The 17,560-nt window shown below is 42.9% G+C and overlaps 1 protein-coding gene across 1 annotated transcript in view; it reads right to left on the bottom strand.

The window, feature by feature from the left end:
- Nucleotides 1–1,384: 1,384 nt before the first annotated feature.
- MACO1 (macoilin 1) overlaps nt 1,385–17,560 on the bottom strand; it is a 68,078-nt gene continuing 51,902 nt past the window's right edge. The window contains exons 7-11 of the mRNA XM_003271628.2: nt 16,536–16,694; nt 15,008–15,190; nt 11,515–11,635; nt 9,226–9,400; nt 1,385–2,559 (exon numbers count right to left, since the gene is read on the bottom strand). Coding sequence (XP_003271676.1) covers nt 2,357–2,559; nt 9,226–9,400; nt 11,515–11,635; nt 15,008–15,190; nt 16,536–16,694 — 841 coding nt within the window. The 3' untranslated portion in view covers nt 1,385–2,356. The remainder of the gene's footprint in view (nt 2,560–9,225; nt 9,401–11,514; nt 11,636–15,007; nt 15,191–16,535; nt 16,695–17,560) is intronic.

Below are 17,560 nucleotides of genomic sequence, written 5' to 3'. Positions count from 1 at the left end.
TATCTAGCAATAAGGACAGAGGGTGAGGTGCCAAGAGCAGAATTTTCCAAAACTAGAGCCAAGATCAATTGTAACAATGGCCAAGAGAGGCAGTTGGCTTCTCAGAAGATGAAAACAGACAAAGCCTCTAAAAACAAGGGAGGATGACAAAAGTGGAGGTTAGTTCAGGATCTATAGCAGACAGGAAACCCAATAGGGTACTGGTCACTAGGTGGCCAAACAAGATTCTAGAAAATAGAAGGCAAGGCATTGATGAAGGAAATTTGCTCTCAAGATTTTCTCACCAACTACCCCCCAACTCCACCCCTAATTTGCTTTCTTAGGAAAGGAGGGTTGTACCAGAAAACAAGTCAGCCTTGGCTCTAATCAGATGCCAGAGAAGGGAGAAAACAAATGAGAACGGACATGTCTTACGCACAGAAACCAAACCAACTTGAGATCCTGATGGGTCTCCCCCAAATCCTGGGTCTGCCCCCTACCCAGGGATCGGCTGTGTGGGGGGACCCCCACCTGACCCAGGCCGAGATGAGAACAAGATAGCAACCGGCTAAGCCCCACTCAGAACAATCTACCTTGCTGTGCTCTCCTGAAAGTTAAAAAGGCAGAAAACTAGTTTTATCTGTAAGAAAATGTTTATTCTTTTGAACCCCACAGGAAAAAAAAAAAGAATGCAGCCAAGACCAGTATTTAACGAAGTGTCCCAAAAGGCAGCAAATGGGGGAAACCTCAACACAAAGTCAGTGACAATTTTCCATGTTTTTGCACAAAGAAGAGAAAATCTATGACAATTCTGAGTAACACTTTCATGGTGACAATTACACAAGATGATTCAAAAATGCAAAATGGCAGCAACATGCACATCTGGCTAAAGCTAGAAGTATTTTTTTTATCTCAAAATAAGATCTGTGATTTAAAGGATGATTCTTTTTAATACTTCTATTTTACTGACTTGCTTGTACTACTTAATTTGCTTTAAATGAGACGTACATGCCAATTAACAGGAAATTTTAGAAGAACTACGTCCTTCCAGAATCCATGGCAAGGAAGCAAAACCAATTTATTTGGTTTCTTAATTTTTCCTAGTTTCCAAATACAATTTTGCATTGCCCCCACCCGGTCCCTCCCGCCACCCCCACCCTGATTCTTAAACACTTCCAAAAGTTGCCTGTGCAAACACTTTTCTACCCATGTATAATACACATTTGAAACTGAAATCTTTGTGCAGAGTTTTAAGAGTCTTAAAAAAAAAACAAACCCTCCTTGGCACAAGAGCTGAGGAATAGTCAAGCTTCTTTTAAATCATCAAACACAAAATGATGAAAAGTGGAGAAAGCACAGTTAAATGAAATGAAAAAAAAAAAAAAAAAAAAAAAAAAAAAGAACCTAGACCCGCAGCTTTTATTAGCCATCGTTACAGTCTCTCGTCCACAAACACTGCCCGGCTCCCTTCCCAGGGCACTTTACTGGAGGCAAGTGCAAAACACTGTGGTGCTTTCTATTCAAAGAAACAGAAGATGTAGCTGTGGTGGTAACGGACAGCCCAGCTACCCACCAGTTTTACAGCAGGATCCGCAGTGAGCTTGATACAGATAGAGGATAGATGACGGTAAAGGGGGAAAAGAGTTTAAAATTATCAAGTTTCCTCTTGAAATGTCTTTTCCCAAGGCACTGTGAAGAAGACTGCTGCTAGCAATTTTCTAGGACTAAACACACTGATGGGAATATAAATATTTCAAACACAACCCCTGTTACATTCTTACAGCTAGTTTCATCACTTAGGTCTCTTCTTAGCTTAAATGATGCTCCTTGAATCTGTTTGGTCCTTGGAGGGGCAATCCATTTTTGTTTTCTGTAATATTGACAATCACCTTCTTTAATGCAGCTATAACATCAAAGCTCTGTTAGGTTACTTAACCCTTCACTCTTAAACTAAAAGTTTTCATTATCATCTCATGTGAATCCAATGTGCAGGTTTTGCTTGCTTATTTAAGAATAAAACAAAACAAATGTAAAGGGTTAAAAAACAAAAACTCTGCTTTTTTTTTCTTCAAGAGGAAACTATGTAAGAATACATAAAAGGCAAAGTTGGCTACTTGAAATCCAAGAACGGTTTTAATGTGTTGGCCGAGAAAAATAAACTGTAAAGTTCTGTGAGGTCTTCTAAAAATTTACAAGAAAAACTGATGGGCAGTTCTAATCAGACTTGGATGTTATCTTTTCCCCCCTTTTTAAAAATGACAACAGATACAGTTCCACAAAATACAATAGAAACTGTTTTTTTATCTTGACTGCCAGAGACGCTCCTTTGCAATGCCTTCCGGTAACCAAATGTTTGGGCACAACACACAGCTGGCCTTCATTTCTTCAGGGGCTGGTAAACAGAGGCATTGGGGTCAAGTCCAGAGGGGCTGGTCTCCACAAATTTGGAAGAGTAGTGGGGGGAAACAGGGCTCAGGGGGCTGGTGGCAGCACTGTATGTTATGCTGGGCATGACGGCCATGACTTCGGCTATCTTCTGTTTTAGGTCCTTGATTTCCTGATCTTTCTGAAGGATTTGTCCTGTAAGATCAAAGACCCACCATTAGTGAAAAGGGAGGCCTCACCCAACACAATATCCCCAGGGGCCAATCCCTGAGTAGATTCGGTTCGGTGTGAGCAGCTCCAGGTTCGGTGATTTATAAGAGCAGGCAAACTTGTCCTGTAATGGGACACACAGTAAATATTTTAGGTGTCGTGGGCCATATACAGTGTACTATCTTTGTCATCTTTTCTTCCTAGCCGTGGAAAGATGTAAAAACCATTCTTCATGGGCAGGCAGTACAGGCACAGGTGGCAGGCCAGATTTGGCCCATGGGCCACAGTTTACTGATTCTTGGCTTAGAGCTAAGAAGGGATTCTGTTCATGCAGGTGTGATTGATGTAAAGAAGTCAGTTTCCAGGAACCATGTTTTGAACATGGCAGTCACCTATGACGGAGTAAGAGGGCTAGTGATTTTGATCTCTGGCTCCACCTCTTGAGCTGGAATTTTTTTGAGAGGACAGACTATCTCTGAATGTCAGACCAAGGAATACAGCATAACCAAGGCCTCAGACTCAGTCACAGTAATACGCTTCTGCCACCAGGTTCTCTGACAGAAAACAGAGGAAGCTCTGTGGCTGCTGCACTGGGAGGAACGCTAGTGTGACCCACATCGCTTGCCCTTGCTTTAGCAGCATCACCCTATTTAGCCTTCCAGCACGCTTGCCCTCAGTACGCTTCAGTTTCTTGATCCAGTCAGCTCCTGCTTACCTCGGGCCACTTCCTGTCCTGTGTGTCTCCTGCTTTCTTTGTGAAGCTAGCTAAATCTTGAGGATTCTGTTTCTACTTCCTCAGCAAAACTTTCCCTGAGCCTCCTGTCTAAATTAGCTTCCTACAACTCCTAAATTCTTTTTTTTTTTTTTGAGATGGAGTTTTGCTCTTGTTGCCCAGGCTGAAGTGCAATGGCGAGATCTCAGTTCACCGCAACCTCCGCCTCTCCGGTTCAAGCGATTCTCCCGCCTCAGCCTCCCGAGTAGCTGGGATTACAAGCATGCGCCACCACGCCTGGCTAATTTTGTATTTTTAGTAGAGACGGGGTTTCTCCATGTTGGTCAGGCTGGTCTCGAACTCCCAACCTCAGGTGATCTGCCCACCTCGGCCTCCCAAAGTGCTGGGATTACAGGCGTGAGCTACCGCGCCTGGCCTAACTCCTAGATTCTTAACACACCCTCAACTTCCCTTTCTGTCACTTATAATGACAAAAACTAACACATAGGGCTTCATATATGCCAGGCATGCTAAATGCTTATGTATACTAACTCATTTCTTTCTTACGACAACCCCATGATGGGGGAATTATTATCCATTTTATAGATGAGGAAACTGAGGCATAGAGAAGTTGAGTGACTTGCTCAAGGTATACAGCTAGCGACAGAGCCAGGATTCAATTCCATGCAGTCTGTTTCAAATGTACACTCCTACCTACAGCATTCTTCAATCTCTGGCAACTATTCATTTGGTGATGATCTGTGTCCATCATCTCTCTGCTGGACCATGAGTTCCATGAGGGCAGACACTGTGTCTACCTTTTTTTTTTTTTTTTCCATTGTTAGCTCCCTATTGCCCAGTCCAGTAGAAAGCTGGAGTTCTACAAGTTGTGTATCTTGCTCAAAGTCACTTAGTTATCAAAAGGTAGGGCAGGATTTAAACCCAGGACCACTTTGTTCCAAAGCCCCACGTGACTTTCATCATGCTATGTAGCTTCCTGGTCTTCTAGGGAGACCAGAAGAAAGACATGGTTGGTATATGTAAAAGCACTTAGAACACTTAGGAGTAGTCTTTCAGAAACTTAAATGCTGGCCAGGTGTGGTGGCTAATGCCTGTAATGCCAACACTTTGGGAGACCGGGTGGGTGGACTGCTTGAGCCCAGGAGTTCGAGACCAGCTTGGGCAACATGACAAAACCCTGTCTCTACAAAAAATACAAAAATTAGCCAGACTTGGTGGTTCACACCTGTAATCCTAGCTACTCAGAAGGCTGATGCAGGAGGATCACGTGAGCCTAGAAGGCGGAGGTAGTGAGGCAAGATCGTGCCACTCTACTCCAGCCTGGGAGACAGAGACCCTGTCTCAAAAAAAAAAAAAAAAAAAAAACACAAACCCCACAAAAATGCTTAAAAAAGAAAAAGGTTGCATCTGAGTTGCATTAATTTTGAGATTGCTCATGGGTCCTATAGAAGACAATAATCTATTTGGAATATAAGAAAGCTTGGCAGTATATTTTTTAAAAGAATGTAGTAGAGATGAAAGCCATTTTGGTTTTGTTTTGTTCGTTTTATTTATTTATTTATTTTTTTTTTGAGATGGAGTCTTGCTCTGTCGCCAGGCTGGAGTGCAGTGGTGTGATCCCTGCTCACTGCAACCTCCACCTTCGGGGTTCAAGCAGTTCTCCTGCCTCAGCCTCCCAAGTAGCTGGGATTACAGGCATGCACCACAACACCTAGCTAATTTTTGTATTTTTAGTAGAGATGGGGTTTCACCATGTTGGCCAGGATGGTCTCGATCTCTTGACCTTGTGATCCGCCCGCCTTGGCCTCCCAAAGTGCTGGGATTACAGGCGTGAGCCACGGCGCCTGGCCTGAAAGTCATTTTGGAACCAGGATGTATCAAATGATATAGAGAGTAGGAAGGAGAAAAGCAACAAGAGGTTTGATTTAAATTACAAAGTTGGGTTCTTATTAGAATATCCTGAGCACAACCCTGGAGGGAGGGAGTGGGGAAGGCAGCAGTGAGAGCAGTAGAAAGGAGCTGCCCCCCTCACTTCCTTCATGTCCCCTAAGCTTCAAGGAAGCATCAAATATCCACCTTCTCTTTGAACAAAATAAGCCTCAGATGAATAAAATACCTAAAAGCATCTGATATATGAGCCACTGTATCTTTTTCCCTGCTGATTTAAGTTTGATTTCTTCAATCAGTAACAGGAAAACATACCCAGTGCTTTGGAAAAAGTTCTTTTTGCTTCTTTGTCACTTTATGAGGATTTCTGGGCTGACAACAGAGCACACAGTCTGAGCTGGGAAGCCAAGCTCCTCTGGCTACTCTGAGGCCAGGTGCTGCTTCACGCCAGGGGAAATCTTTTCCAAGTTTGCAAGACCAAGTAAACAGGGTTGAAGCACTGAGGGGTGGCCACTCCTCAGGGAGCTAAGCCAGGCAGGCAAAAAGAAGTCAGTGTAAGGTCAGAAGCTCAGCTTCAAAGCAGGATTCCTGGGAACCTTCTTAAATGCCTTTCCTCGAGTCCACAGATTAAAGCAGTGTGATTCTCAAACTCCTTCTCTTGCTCAATCACCTGTGCCATCCCAAGCTACTCCTGCGCTTCACTAACTTCTCACAACTTCTAGATCCAACCCCTTACTCCCAGGGGTTTGGGCCTCCATCTTTGGTTTAGGCCCAAAGTTCCCACTGACTGAGGAATATTTCTTACTTGGGTTTCTGGGGAGTACCTTCAAATCAAAACATCCAAAACCAAACTTATTCTTCCTTCACTCCTTCTATCTGTTCTGCTCTCCTTCCTTGGTTCCAACAACTTTGTCCTTCCAGAACTCTCAGGCACCTCCACTCTCCATTCACCTGTCCGGCCTGTCCGCCCTCCCCATACTTATCATCTCTTAGAGGACAGTGGTAACTTCCTCACAGTCTGTCTCCACTCAGTCTCACCCCTTCCATCAGTCTTTCACATTGCTATAGGAGGGAGATTTCCCACCTAACAGTCTGAACACGTCCCCTCCTTCTTCCCTCAGGAAGATCTAGGGAATACCCTCTCTAGTATGGCTTCATTCACGGTCCCCTACCCTCCCACTCTTTCCTTCCCTGCCCCCAGCTTAAGGCTGCTGGACTGCTCACCTGAACATCCCCGCACCTTCTTTCCTTTGTTTATACTACTTCCTCAGGCAACATGTTTTTCCCTGGCATTCTCTGCTCTTGAAATTCACCCTCAAAGCCCACTCAATGCCCCCTCCTTCACGAGGCCTTCCCTCATCTCCCTCTGGCCTTTCTAGCCCCCTGCCTCTACCTCATGCCTCTATTTTTCTGCTGGGCTCACCCTAGTTCAGCAATTCTCAAAGTACAGTCAGGGTCCACAGGCTCAAAACTACCTTCACAATAGTACTGAGACATTACGTCCCTTCTTCATGCTCATTCTGTCACAAGTGTTAAGTGGAGTCTTCTAGAAATTAGGTGCAGTGTGAAATCACAACAGAATGAATGTAGAAACAGAGCTAAGAAACTATCTGGCCGGGCGCGGTGGCTCACGCCTGTAATCCCAGCACTTTGGGAGGCCAAGGCGGGCGGATCACGAGGTCAGGAGATCGAGACCATCCTAGCTAACAAGGTGAAACCCTGTCTCTACTAAAAATACAAAAAATTAGCCAGGTGTGGTGGCGGGCGCCCGTAGTCCCAGCTACTCGGGAGGCTGGGGCAGGAGAATGGCGTGAACCCGGGAGCTGGAACTTGCAGTGAGCCGAGATCACGCCACTGCACTCCAGCCTGGTTGACAGAGCAAGACTCCATCTCAAAAAACAAACAAACAAAAAGAATCAAACTATCTTCTACTAAGTCAGACATTAAAGAGATCTGCTAAATGTAAAATAATGCCACTTTTTCAGGAATTTTTTTTTGTTTTGGAAAATAGAGTTTCAAATAAAAAAGTTATTTATATTAACATGTAATATGTTTGTATGTTATTTTAAAATGAATAATTAATTTGGCTGAGCACAGTGGCTCATGCCTGCAATCCCAACACTTTGGGAGGCTGAGATGGGAGGATCTCTTGAGCCCGGGAGTTCAAGGTCAGCCTGGGCAACAAAGTGAGACCTCGTCTCTAGAAAAAAAAAATTAGCTGGGCATGGTGGCACATGCCTATAGTCACAGCTACTAGGGAGAGGCTGAGGTGGGAGGATCACTTGAGCCCAGAAGGTCGAGGCTGTAGTCAGTTGAGATTGTGCCACTGCACTCCAGCCTGGGTGACAGAGCAAGACCCCGTCTTGAAAATAAATAAATGTTTTAAGTTTTAATTTCTAGTAGGTAAATACTGATAGATATAATCCACTTGAAATAAACCTCTTTGGGGTAATAATTTTAAGAGTGTAAAGGGGTCCCTAAGACAAAATTCACACACCATGTTGTACTCAGGTTTGTCTCCCCCAGAGCTTCTAGGAGAATGCTTCGCACAGAGTGTGACTACTCTGTCAGTCCCTGTTGAAATATTCTTTATTTTAGAGACAAGGTCTCGCTATGTTCCCCAGGCTAGTCTCAAATTCCTGGGCTCAAGTGATCCTCCTGCCCTAGCCTCCTGAGCAGCTGGGACTATGGGCAGGCACTGACACAAACCACCATGCCTTGCTTGAAATACTCTTTTCTTTCCACTAAGTCAACCATTTGAAAATTCTTTTCGGTACTCTATTTTATGCAGTACTCTATTTAGTACTCTATAGAGTACTCTGTTTTTCCAGTACTATACTCAATTTAGTACTCTGGTTGGATAGCTAATCAATTTCTTGGACAAAAATCCAAATTTATTTTTCTCAGGTCATGCCATGCCTCTGTTCAGAAGCCTTCCAGTGCTCCCCTATGGCACTCACGGTAAAACCCTAAGTTCTTTCCATGGGCCTCAAGTCCCACACAATCTGGCTGCTGTTACTCCTGCCTGCTCTGACAACTCTCCCCGTTATCACACAGGCTACAGCCCCCACCCTCTGCCTGCAGAGTACCCACACTCCCCCTGCCAGGCTTTTCACTTGCTGCCCCCTCCCCGGAAGTGCTTTCCTCCAGCTCTTTACACGGCTCACTCCTCTCTCTTCCTTTGCGTCTCTGCTCAAATACTACCTACTCAAGGGATTTTCCATGATTGCCCTGTTAAAAAGGGAGACCCCTGCCACATACGTTCTGCCTCACCACGGCTTTACTTCCATCATTGCACCTACGGCTACCTGACATACTCCCTGCTGGTTTGTTCATCACCTGTCATCGCCAGGGCTGTATTTTCAAGGAATCTTATGGTGCTTGGCACAAAGTAGGTCTCAGTAAATATCGGCCAAGTGGATGACCATGGCCTACTCTCCAGACTCTCGCCTGCGGCTCCCTCATTCGTAACCTCTGCTTCAGCCAAGCAGGCTGGCTGCAGCTTGGAACACATCAAGCCCCACTAGCTCCCAGCCCTTGCCTAAGCTGTTTCTTCTGTGTGGACCCCTCTACCCCTCACCCTCCACCACACTGCTGCTTCACTGGGCCAACTGCTCATCATTCAGGCCCACCTCAGACATCAGCTCCCCTGGGGAGGGGCCCTCTCCAATTCCCCAAACTAGTTTCGTCCCTGCCTCTTTCTATGTTCCCTCAGGCCCCATATATCCTTCTACCTAAGCACCTTTTGATGCCTCTGCAGTTCTCTACTTCTTCAACAACACTGTGAGCTCCTTGAACTTAGAAAACATACTATTCTCTGTATGCTCTGCACTTGACATGTTCTCATCTCAAAATATATCTGCAAATGAATTAATGTGATTGTTCCTATATTTCGATGTTGGGCACTTACCAAGACTCTTGAAGAGAAAACTGAAATGCCCCTTGGTTCAGAGCTCTCAGGAGAGGTCTGGCCTGTGCATCCCTGTGCATTATCAGTCACACCACCTCACCAGGGGCCCACGTTCTCCTACCTTGGGCAATCTCGAGCTGCCGCTTTGCATCGCCCAGTGCGGAGAATAGGTCCAGCTTGATTCTCGTCTCTGCGCTTAAGCTGTTCTCCAGGTGCTGTGTTTTGTCTTGCATGGCTGAGAGGGCTGACATTAACACCTCAGTGTCCTTCTCATTTTCCTTATATTTCCGAAGCTCCTATCAATATCATCAAAACAGCAATGCTACAAGGTAGTTTTGGCATCGATGTCTATAAATTAGCCTGAAATCACAAATTAAATCCCACTATTCTTGGTCTGGCCACTAGAACACAAAATCTGGTGTTTCATGGGTTTAGGCAAGTGCTAAATGTGTTTATATGGCAATATGCACAAAAACATTTAGAAGATAATCATTCGACTGTGCTGGGCACGTGTCTAGAAAACAATGGAATCTGCTTCCAAATAAAACACTTTTCTTATAAGCCTAATTCAGAACCACGGAGAACATTTTTCCTTGCTGGCCACGTGCAAATTATCATAATGCTGTAATCGAACTTGCCAAAACTCTTCTCTCAACCTGCATTAATAATTGTAAAAATGTTAATTATTTTGACAGGGCATACTGCAGAATAAGCCCACTTTAATGTAAACAATAAATATATACAGATATTTAAATTTTTCTTTTTAACAGAAAAATCCAAACTTATTACAGAGAATTTAGGAATATAGAAAAATTCAAAGAAGAAAATGAAAATTACTCATAATACAACACTAAAAAATTTAATATTTCTTTTAATCTTTTATGCATATGTGTATCTTTTAGCATAAGTGAAATATTGTGTACAGTTTTGTACATGGTCTTTTAAAAACTAAATGATTTCAACTATTGTTTGAAAATAAAATTTTTATTGGCTGTACGATATTCCTGAATGTTTACATACCAAAATTTAAATGACTCTCCCATTGTTAAGACTGTTTTCAATTTTTTTGCATTTTTATACCACTATGATGAACATCTCTGTACATCACTCATTGGTGAGGTTTTAAAATTGTTTACCTTAGGCTGGATTCCTAAAAAAGGTAAATACTTAAAAAGTGCAAGATCTTTTCCAGAAAGTTACATTTCCACCAGCAATGTATGAGGCCTATTTTGTTGCATCCTCACCACAATTGATATTCTCATTTAAAAATTATCTGCTAATTTCATAGGAGAAAAATGATATCTACTTTTAATCTGCATGTCTTTCATGATGGGTGATTTTATATTTTTATGATCTTATCAGTCACCTGTATTTCCTCTGAATTATTTGTTCACATCCTCAGCCTATTTTGCTATATATTTGAGCTTTCCTTAGCAACTTTTATGAGCTACGGATATGTTGAGAATATTAATTCCTTATTATAATATTTGTTGCAATATTTGTACCTTCCCCAATCAATTTTTTCATTTATTATTATGATTTTTGCTTTGTGATTTTTTTCCATTGCTTTTATGTTTAGAAAATCTTTCCCTTGTTTCAAGGTCAAGTATATTTCCACCTGGTTTTTAAAAACTCATTTATTCTTTGTTTTTTCTGCCTTCAACTCTTCATCTGGAATTTCTTTATATGTGCCATGAGATGAGCTTCTAATTTTTTTTCTCCAGTTATTTAGCTATTCCAAAGCCTTTTACTGACTAATCCTTACCTTTCCCATCTATCTCTGATGCCACCTTTACTTTTTTTGGTATTTTTTTTGGTACTGTACTCCAGGCCATCATTCTAGTCCACTGACTTGACAGCAATTTTTCACTTGTCCCACCTGGCTCAAATTACTGTAACTTTACATATATATGACATTAGTTTAAATGACAAATATTTGGCTAAAGTATACATAGCCCATAAAACAGGCTATGTCCATAGCACTAGCACCTTTCCTATTATTCACTGCTATGAACAACAATCTGCAAGGCTCAGAGCCATGCAGGAGGGCCAATCCCCTGGCAACAGAAAGAGGGTTGGGGCTAAAAGGAGGTGTATAAGTTTCAGAGGACACTAATCTGGCCTACAACCTGAAAAAGTTAAATGAATCTACAGCAAGTTAAATCCTGGTATAAAACATACCAAGGGATTGTCAACATTTCTGGTTTGTATTAGAATCTGGCTACATTAATATGACTTGAAATGAGCTGGACAAGATTAGAACTTCAAATCTTTTTGTCACATAGAGATTTTTCAGATGCAATGAGATTTGATCTGTATTAAAAGGCATCATCTACACTGCAACACAGAGCACAAGTTTAGCATAAAAGTGGAATTCAAATACAAGGGAAGTCTTTTGTTCCCCACTTACCTGGACTTTCAGTTCTAGTTCTCTGATTTGGTCTTCTTTCACCTTCATGTCCATCGTGAGCTTCTTGCCCTCTGCTTCTAGTTCTCTGATCCGATTCCGTAAGGTTTCGGTGCATTCTCCCCTTTTGAAAAAGAAGAGAAGGAAATAAAGTGATTTAAAAGACTATAGGTTGGGGCTGGGCCCTGTGACTCAGGCCTGTAATCCCAGCACTTTGGGAGGCCGAGGCGGGCAGATTATTTGAGGTCAGGAGTTCGAGACCAACCTGACCAGCATGGTGAAACCCCGTCTCTACTAAAAATACAAAAAAAATTGGCTGGGCATGGTGGTACATGCCTGTAGTCCCAGCTACTGGGGAGGCTGAGGCAGAAGAATTGCTTGAACCCAGGAGGTGGAGATTGCAGCGAGTCCAGATTGTGCCACTGCACTCCAGCCTGGGAGTCAGAGTGAGACTCCATCTCAAAAATAAATAAATAAATAAATAAATAAATAAATAAATAAATAAATAAAATTTTAAAAAAGACTATAGGTTGGCCGAGTGCAGTGGCTCACGTCTGTAATCACAGCAATTTGGGGGGCCAAGGCAGGTGGATCACTTGAGGTCAGGAGTTCAAGACCAGCCTGGCCAACACAGTGAAACCCCCTCTACAAAAATTAGCTGGGTGTAGTGGCACATGTCTGTAATCCCAGCTACTCGGGAGGCTGAGGCAGGAGAATCGCTTGTACCCAGGAGGCAGAGGCTGCAGTGAGCTGAGATGGTGCCACAGCACTTCAGCCTGGGTGACAAAGTGAGACTCTGTCTCAAAAAAAAGAAAAAAAAAAGACTATAGGTTTACCTGTATTGTGGGATTTATATTTAATTTATTTTATACTCCAGGGTCTGTCAGGTTTTAGCTTTTGGCTCAGTCTGCTCAGTTCTCTGTGTCCTTTGATAATTTCAGTAATACTCTAAAATAACTGGGCTGGGCATGGTGGCTCATGCCCGTAATCCCAGCACTCCCAAGGCAAGGTGGGAGGACTGCTTGAGCCCAGAGTCTGAGATCAGCCTGGGCAACACAGAGAGACCCTGTCTCTACAAAAAATTTAAAAAATAGCTGGGCATAGTAGCACATGCCTGTAGTCTCAGCTATTCAGGAGGCTGAGCAAGAGGACAGCTTGAGCCCAGGAGCTTGAGGTTATAGTAAGCTATGATTGCACCACTGCACTCCAGTCTGAGTGACAGAATGATATCCTGTCTCAAAATACATACATATATATAATAATTATTACTGAGTGTCTAGATGAGCCAGACACTAAGGTACTTTACCCATACTACCTTCTTCAATCCTTATAACAACCTAGGGTATATTTATCCCATTTTCCAGATAAGAAAACTGAGGCTACATAGATAAAATACTAGTCCAAGATTACCCAGCTTTTAGGTCATAGAGCAGGGATAAGAACTGAGGTTTTCTGGCTTCCCAATCCAGCAAACTTCCCACCAGGCCATGAGACTTGAGACAATACACACAAAACCAGATAGAACTGAACATGTACTATGTCCAGCAGGGGGCGGTGAACTAGAAAAAAAATTTTCCCCCCACTTTTGAGGGGCTATGCATTGGGACTTTTGTCTTTCTTGTCATAAAGTTGCCACAAGACTGGAGTAAACAGAAAAATAAGGGCACACTGTTGAGCTGCTTCTCAGGGCTATCATAAGGTTGAGCTAAAAGAGATGATGGCAATGGCCAGTCCAAAGCTGGAACTGTCTAGGTTCCAGAAACAGCCCAATGAAGGAAGTAGGTGTTCTCTGCCTACCAAAAAGGAAGGTCCAGTCAGAGATTTATGCCCTGAGATTTACTGAATAAGTGATGGCAGGCCTGGCGTGGTGGCTCACGCCTGTAATCCCAGCACTTTGGGAGGCCAAGGTGGCAGATCACCTCAGGTCACGAGTTCAAGACCAGCCTGGCCAAGATGGTGAAACCTCGTCTCTACTAAAAATACAAAAATTTGCTGGGCGCGGTGGCAGGAGCCTGTAATCCCAGCTACTTGGGAGGCTGAGCCAGGAGAATCGCTTGAACCTGGGTGGCAAAGGTTGCAGTGAGCTGAGATTGTGCCACTGCACTCCAGCCCGGGTGACAGAATAAGACTCCGTCTCAAAAAGAAGGAAAAAAAGAATAAGTTATAGCAAACAAGGACTGTCCAGGGATAAGATAAATAAGCTTAACTGGAAGCAAAAGGGATTTGGGGTAGACACTGAAACCAACTTGCTGATTCTCAGGCATGGGAGACACTAAGCAATATCGTTAAGGAACTGCTATGTCCTCCTGAGTGGAATTTTTCAGAAAGGGCAGGTGCTGGATGAATTGAGGAGAGAGGAGAACAGTCATCACTAGATGACTGTTCAGGAACATCTCCTGCAAGTATAAGTGCTTCAGAATGCAAATACATCTTCAAACAAACAACCCCACATTGTAGGCAGGCTGGTCAAGGGCCTCGTAAGTCTGTATAGATGCTGATGGGCCAAGCCAGCTCGGCCATCTGCTGGGGGGAGACAGGATCACACAGGACAGAGTTCTCACTTGCTGTTATTTCCTAAAAGGTGAAATGATTCACCAATTATTCTGCAAATGCTAGAACCCACAAAGAAGGCTATCGACATGCCAAAAGTTAAATTACTTAAATTACAACAAAGCAAAATTCAAGGAAAAATTACAGTTGAATTATACCACATAGATACAGATTAGGATGGAATTTAAAAGTGAAATAAATAATAATTTACCATCGCTCTATATCTGCAAACACCTAACTGATTCCCACATGCAGACTAGTCAAGAAAACAAAGGAAAAAGTGGTAAGTGAAGTAGAAGCAAAAAGAAAAAAAGAAAGCTCTTAACTATCTAATAGTTTTTGGAATACTTGCACACAGGGGTACTTTCCAATGGTACTGGAGGTAGTCCCCAATTTTCATTATGTCACAAATGTAATTCCATCTAGTAGAGACTTATGTTTCACTTTTTTTGCCATTTCATTTGACAGTTTGCTGATATCCATTTGAGCAGCCAGTACACAGTGCTTGGGCAACCAAGATTTTATCTTTCTTCCATTTTAAGATAAAAACTTCAGAAACACATATACCTAAGAGTGGAGAGTAATGATAGCTCTCTAAAGGAAACGAACTTCCAGATGGAATCTCTCAATGCATTTAGTAATCATCAGTCTGACAAAAAGTGACTGGAAACATTTTTATGAGCAGTACTTTGCCTCCCAGGTATGGGAAACATGGTAATTCCCTCATCCCACTTTATAGATGAGGTCACTGAGGGATAAAGCTGTTATAAGATAGTACAAGCTTGCATAGATGGAGTTTAAACCAGCTAATAAAACAGTACTTAAAAGCAATCCATCTGCGCATGGTTGCTGTACGTCCAATCCTGCCCAAGGCATCAAATTCCCATGTCTTTGTTGGTAAAGGAAAGCCAACCTTGGATTAAACACTCAGGTGACATGGACATACCTAGATGCAGCAGCAAACGCAACAGCCCGGGCAGCAGTGGCTTCTTCTAACTTCTTCCTTTTTTTCTCTTCCATTAACTGTTTCTCTACAAAACTTCGGGCTTCCTGCTCAGCTTTTAGCTTTTTCTCCAACTGGCTGATATTCTGCTTGTCTTTTTGCTTCATTTGCACAGCATTATGTAACCTATATGGAAATGATTGTCATACAAAGTCTTAAAATTACAAATGCCCACTATAAACCCTTGAGAAACATCTCTTTATCACCTTAAGGCCAACTAAACAGGAGGTTTGAACAGCAAATCAGAAATGTCAACTCCCAGAATGCCTGAGGAAAACACACTGTTATGCTTTAATAATTCCTAAACACCAGTAAACAAGCCGCCTTACAAAACAGAGATTCAGACCTAGCCCCCGCTCTGTGCTCTGTTCAAGTAAGTGATCTACAAAAGGTCATCCAGAAAACAGGGTAAAACAAATTTCGAACAGAGGGGGAGATAATTGTGTAACTAATTCTAATGTTCCAGAGCACCCTGAAAGAACTTTGGTCCCACCAAAGAACCACTGATGGGACCAGCCCCAGTGAAACTGAGGTAATGGGTGGAAAGGGGAAGGTTTTTATTTTTCCTGAATACAATTTTGCTGTAGCCTACTACAGCTTTTCCTTTCCAGCTCAGGATGTTTGCTCACAGTGTCCCCAAATCCTCTTTTAGAGTCACAGGATGCTTAGTTTCAGATAGAAATTTCAGCCATATTTCCTGCTTACTACCACCCCTAGCTTTACCTATCAGCATGAGGTGAGTTTATCATTGGGATGTTCTCTACATATCAATGCTAGAACCACCACAAATGCTGGTCAGAGGCAATGGAGAGGTTATTTGCCTGTAATGCCCTAGCTTTTGAGTTACGTTCCTTAAAAATGTTGAACTCCTCTTTCAATAGGGAAAGCCCAGAAAGCCAACAGCCTGTAATGATCATCGCTACCACGGGCACACATTGCTGGGAGATTTAAAAAAAGAAAAAAGGAAAGAACCACACTGAGTTAAGAAGTAATTCCAGAATGAACTAATCAAAAGCCTAAAAGAATTCACACAGAAGACCTGGCTTTCTGCCTGCCTTTTCAAATAAAATCAAAGTTCAATGTCATCTTTTAGTTCTGGAAATAAAAGTAAATATAGTCAAATACTCTAGAAATTTTCACTCAAAGGAGCAAAATTTTCAAACTGCGGCAGAACTACTTCTTGTCAATTTTACCATCCCAAAACTCAATAACTATTTTAAACTATGAAGTTATTAAATGAGAGAAGACAAAAACAGTAATATTAATAAACTGTTTTGTGGCAATGAAATGAGTTTTTATAGATTTTATAAACATGTTGAATATCTGGTACTAAATAAAGTATTTTAAACATTTTATTTAAAAACCTCTCAGCAGGTCTCTGTCACCATAAATCTTGTGCTCCAACCCCTGGAAACAGGAGAAGCAGTGAAGCTGCTGGGCTTACGGCCAAAGACCTAAAAGGTGCACATACTTGTTCTGCAGCAGCTCGTTCTCCTGCCGAAGCTGGCCCATTTCTGAGCGGATCCCTCGCTCGGTGCTCGAAAGGGAGCTGATCTGACTGCGGAGCTCTTGTTCCACTTGTCTGCTGGCTTGCAGGTCAGCCTTTAACTTTTTAATGTCTTGTTCCAGCCTAGGAGAAGGAGAAATGCAGCATTTTCATCCAGGTGAGGGCACCCACAGAGCTGAGAGGGACCTGGTGGGGGTCCTGGTCTGCTGCGTGAATGGCAGAAGAAGGACCCTGCTGGCAGTTCCTGCCATCATGAGGACTCCTGTCTGCAACTGGGTTAATTTTGTTGAATGATTCCACCTGGGTCCCTACCTCTTCCTACTGGGGTGTAACTTTCAACTTCCCCCAAATGTTTATGGATATTGACCGGTGAGTATGGTGCTTGTGAATATCCATCCGAGCTGCTGACAAAGGAGAAGGGGACAGCAGAGAGGGTTGCTGAAGACTAAAGGCTCCTTTCTGGTGGCTTTTCATGCCCTCAGCAAGGGAAATATGTTCAAACAACCAGCTCATGACCTACCACTTAATACTCTGTGATATTTTGATAAATCAGAATCTACTGTCTGAGACTCTGTCCCACCATGGGCCTAGAAGAAAACGGTCTGCGACAACCTCCAGAAATTGCTAGCATCCTTGCTGAATGACGTTCACGCCTCTGGTGAGTGTGGCAGAAGAGCTCACGAGACTCAACAACAATGAAAAAAGGAACAAATTACATGCTCTAAGAATCATAAGAGAACTCCATGTGCAAAATGGAGCCTATCTTTTCTCCTCAATTCCTTACTCTTGTTCCATCTATTTTCTTTACTGCAGTAACAGTTTCACTTTAAGTGACAGGTATTGGAGACCTACTATGCATATGTAGTGCTGAAAACGGTCAACAAAAACTATCGGCCGGGCGCAATGGCTCATGCCTGTAATCCCAGCACTTTGGGAGCCTGAGGCGGGCGGATCACCTAAGGTCAGGAGTTCAAGACCAGCCTGGCCAA

This window comes from Nomascus leucogenys, chromosome 24 (genome assembly GCF_006542625.1).
Source record: "Nomascus leucogenys isolate Asia chromosome 24, Asia_NLE_v1, whole genome shotgun sequence".
Taxonomy (NCBI): Eukaryota; Metazoa; Chordata; class Mammalia; order Primates; family Hylobatidae; genus Nomascus; species Nomascus leucogenys.
This window is presented reverse-complemented; position numbering and strand designations above follow the sequence as displayed.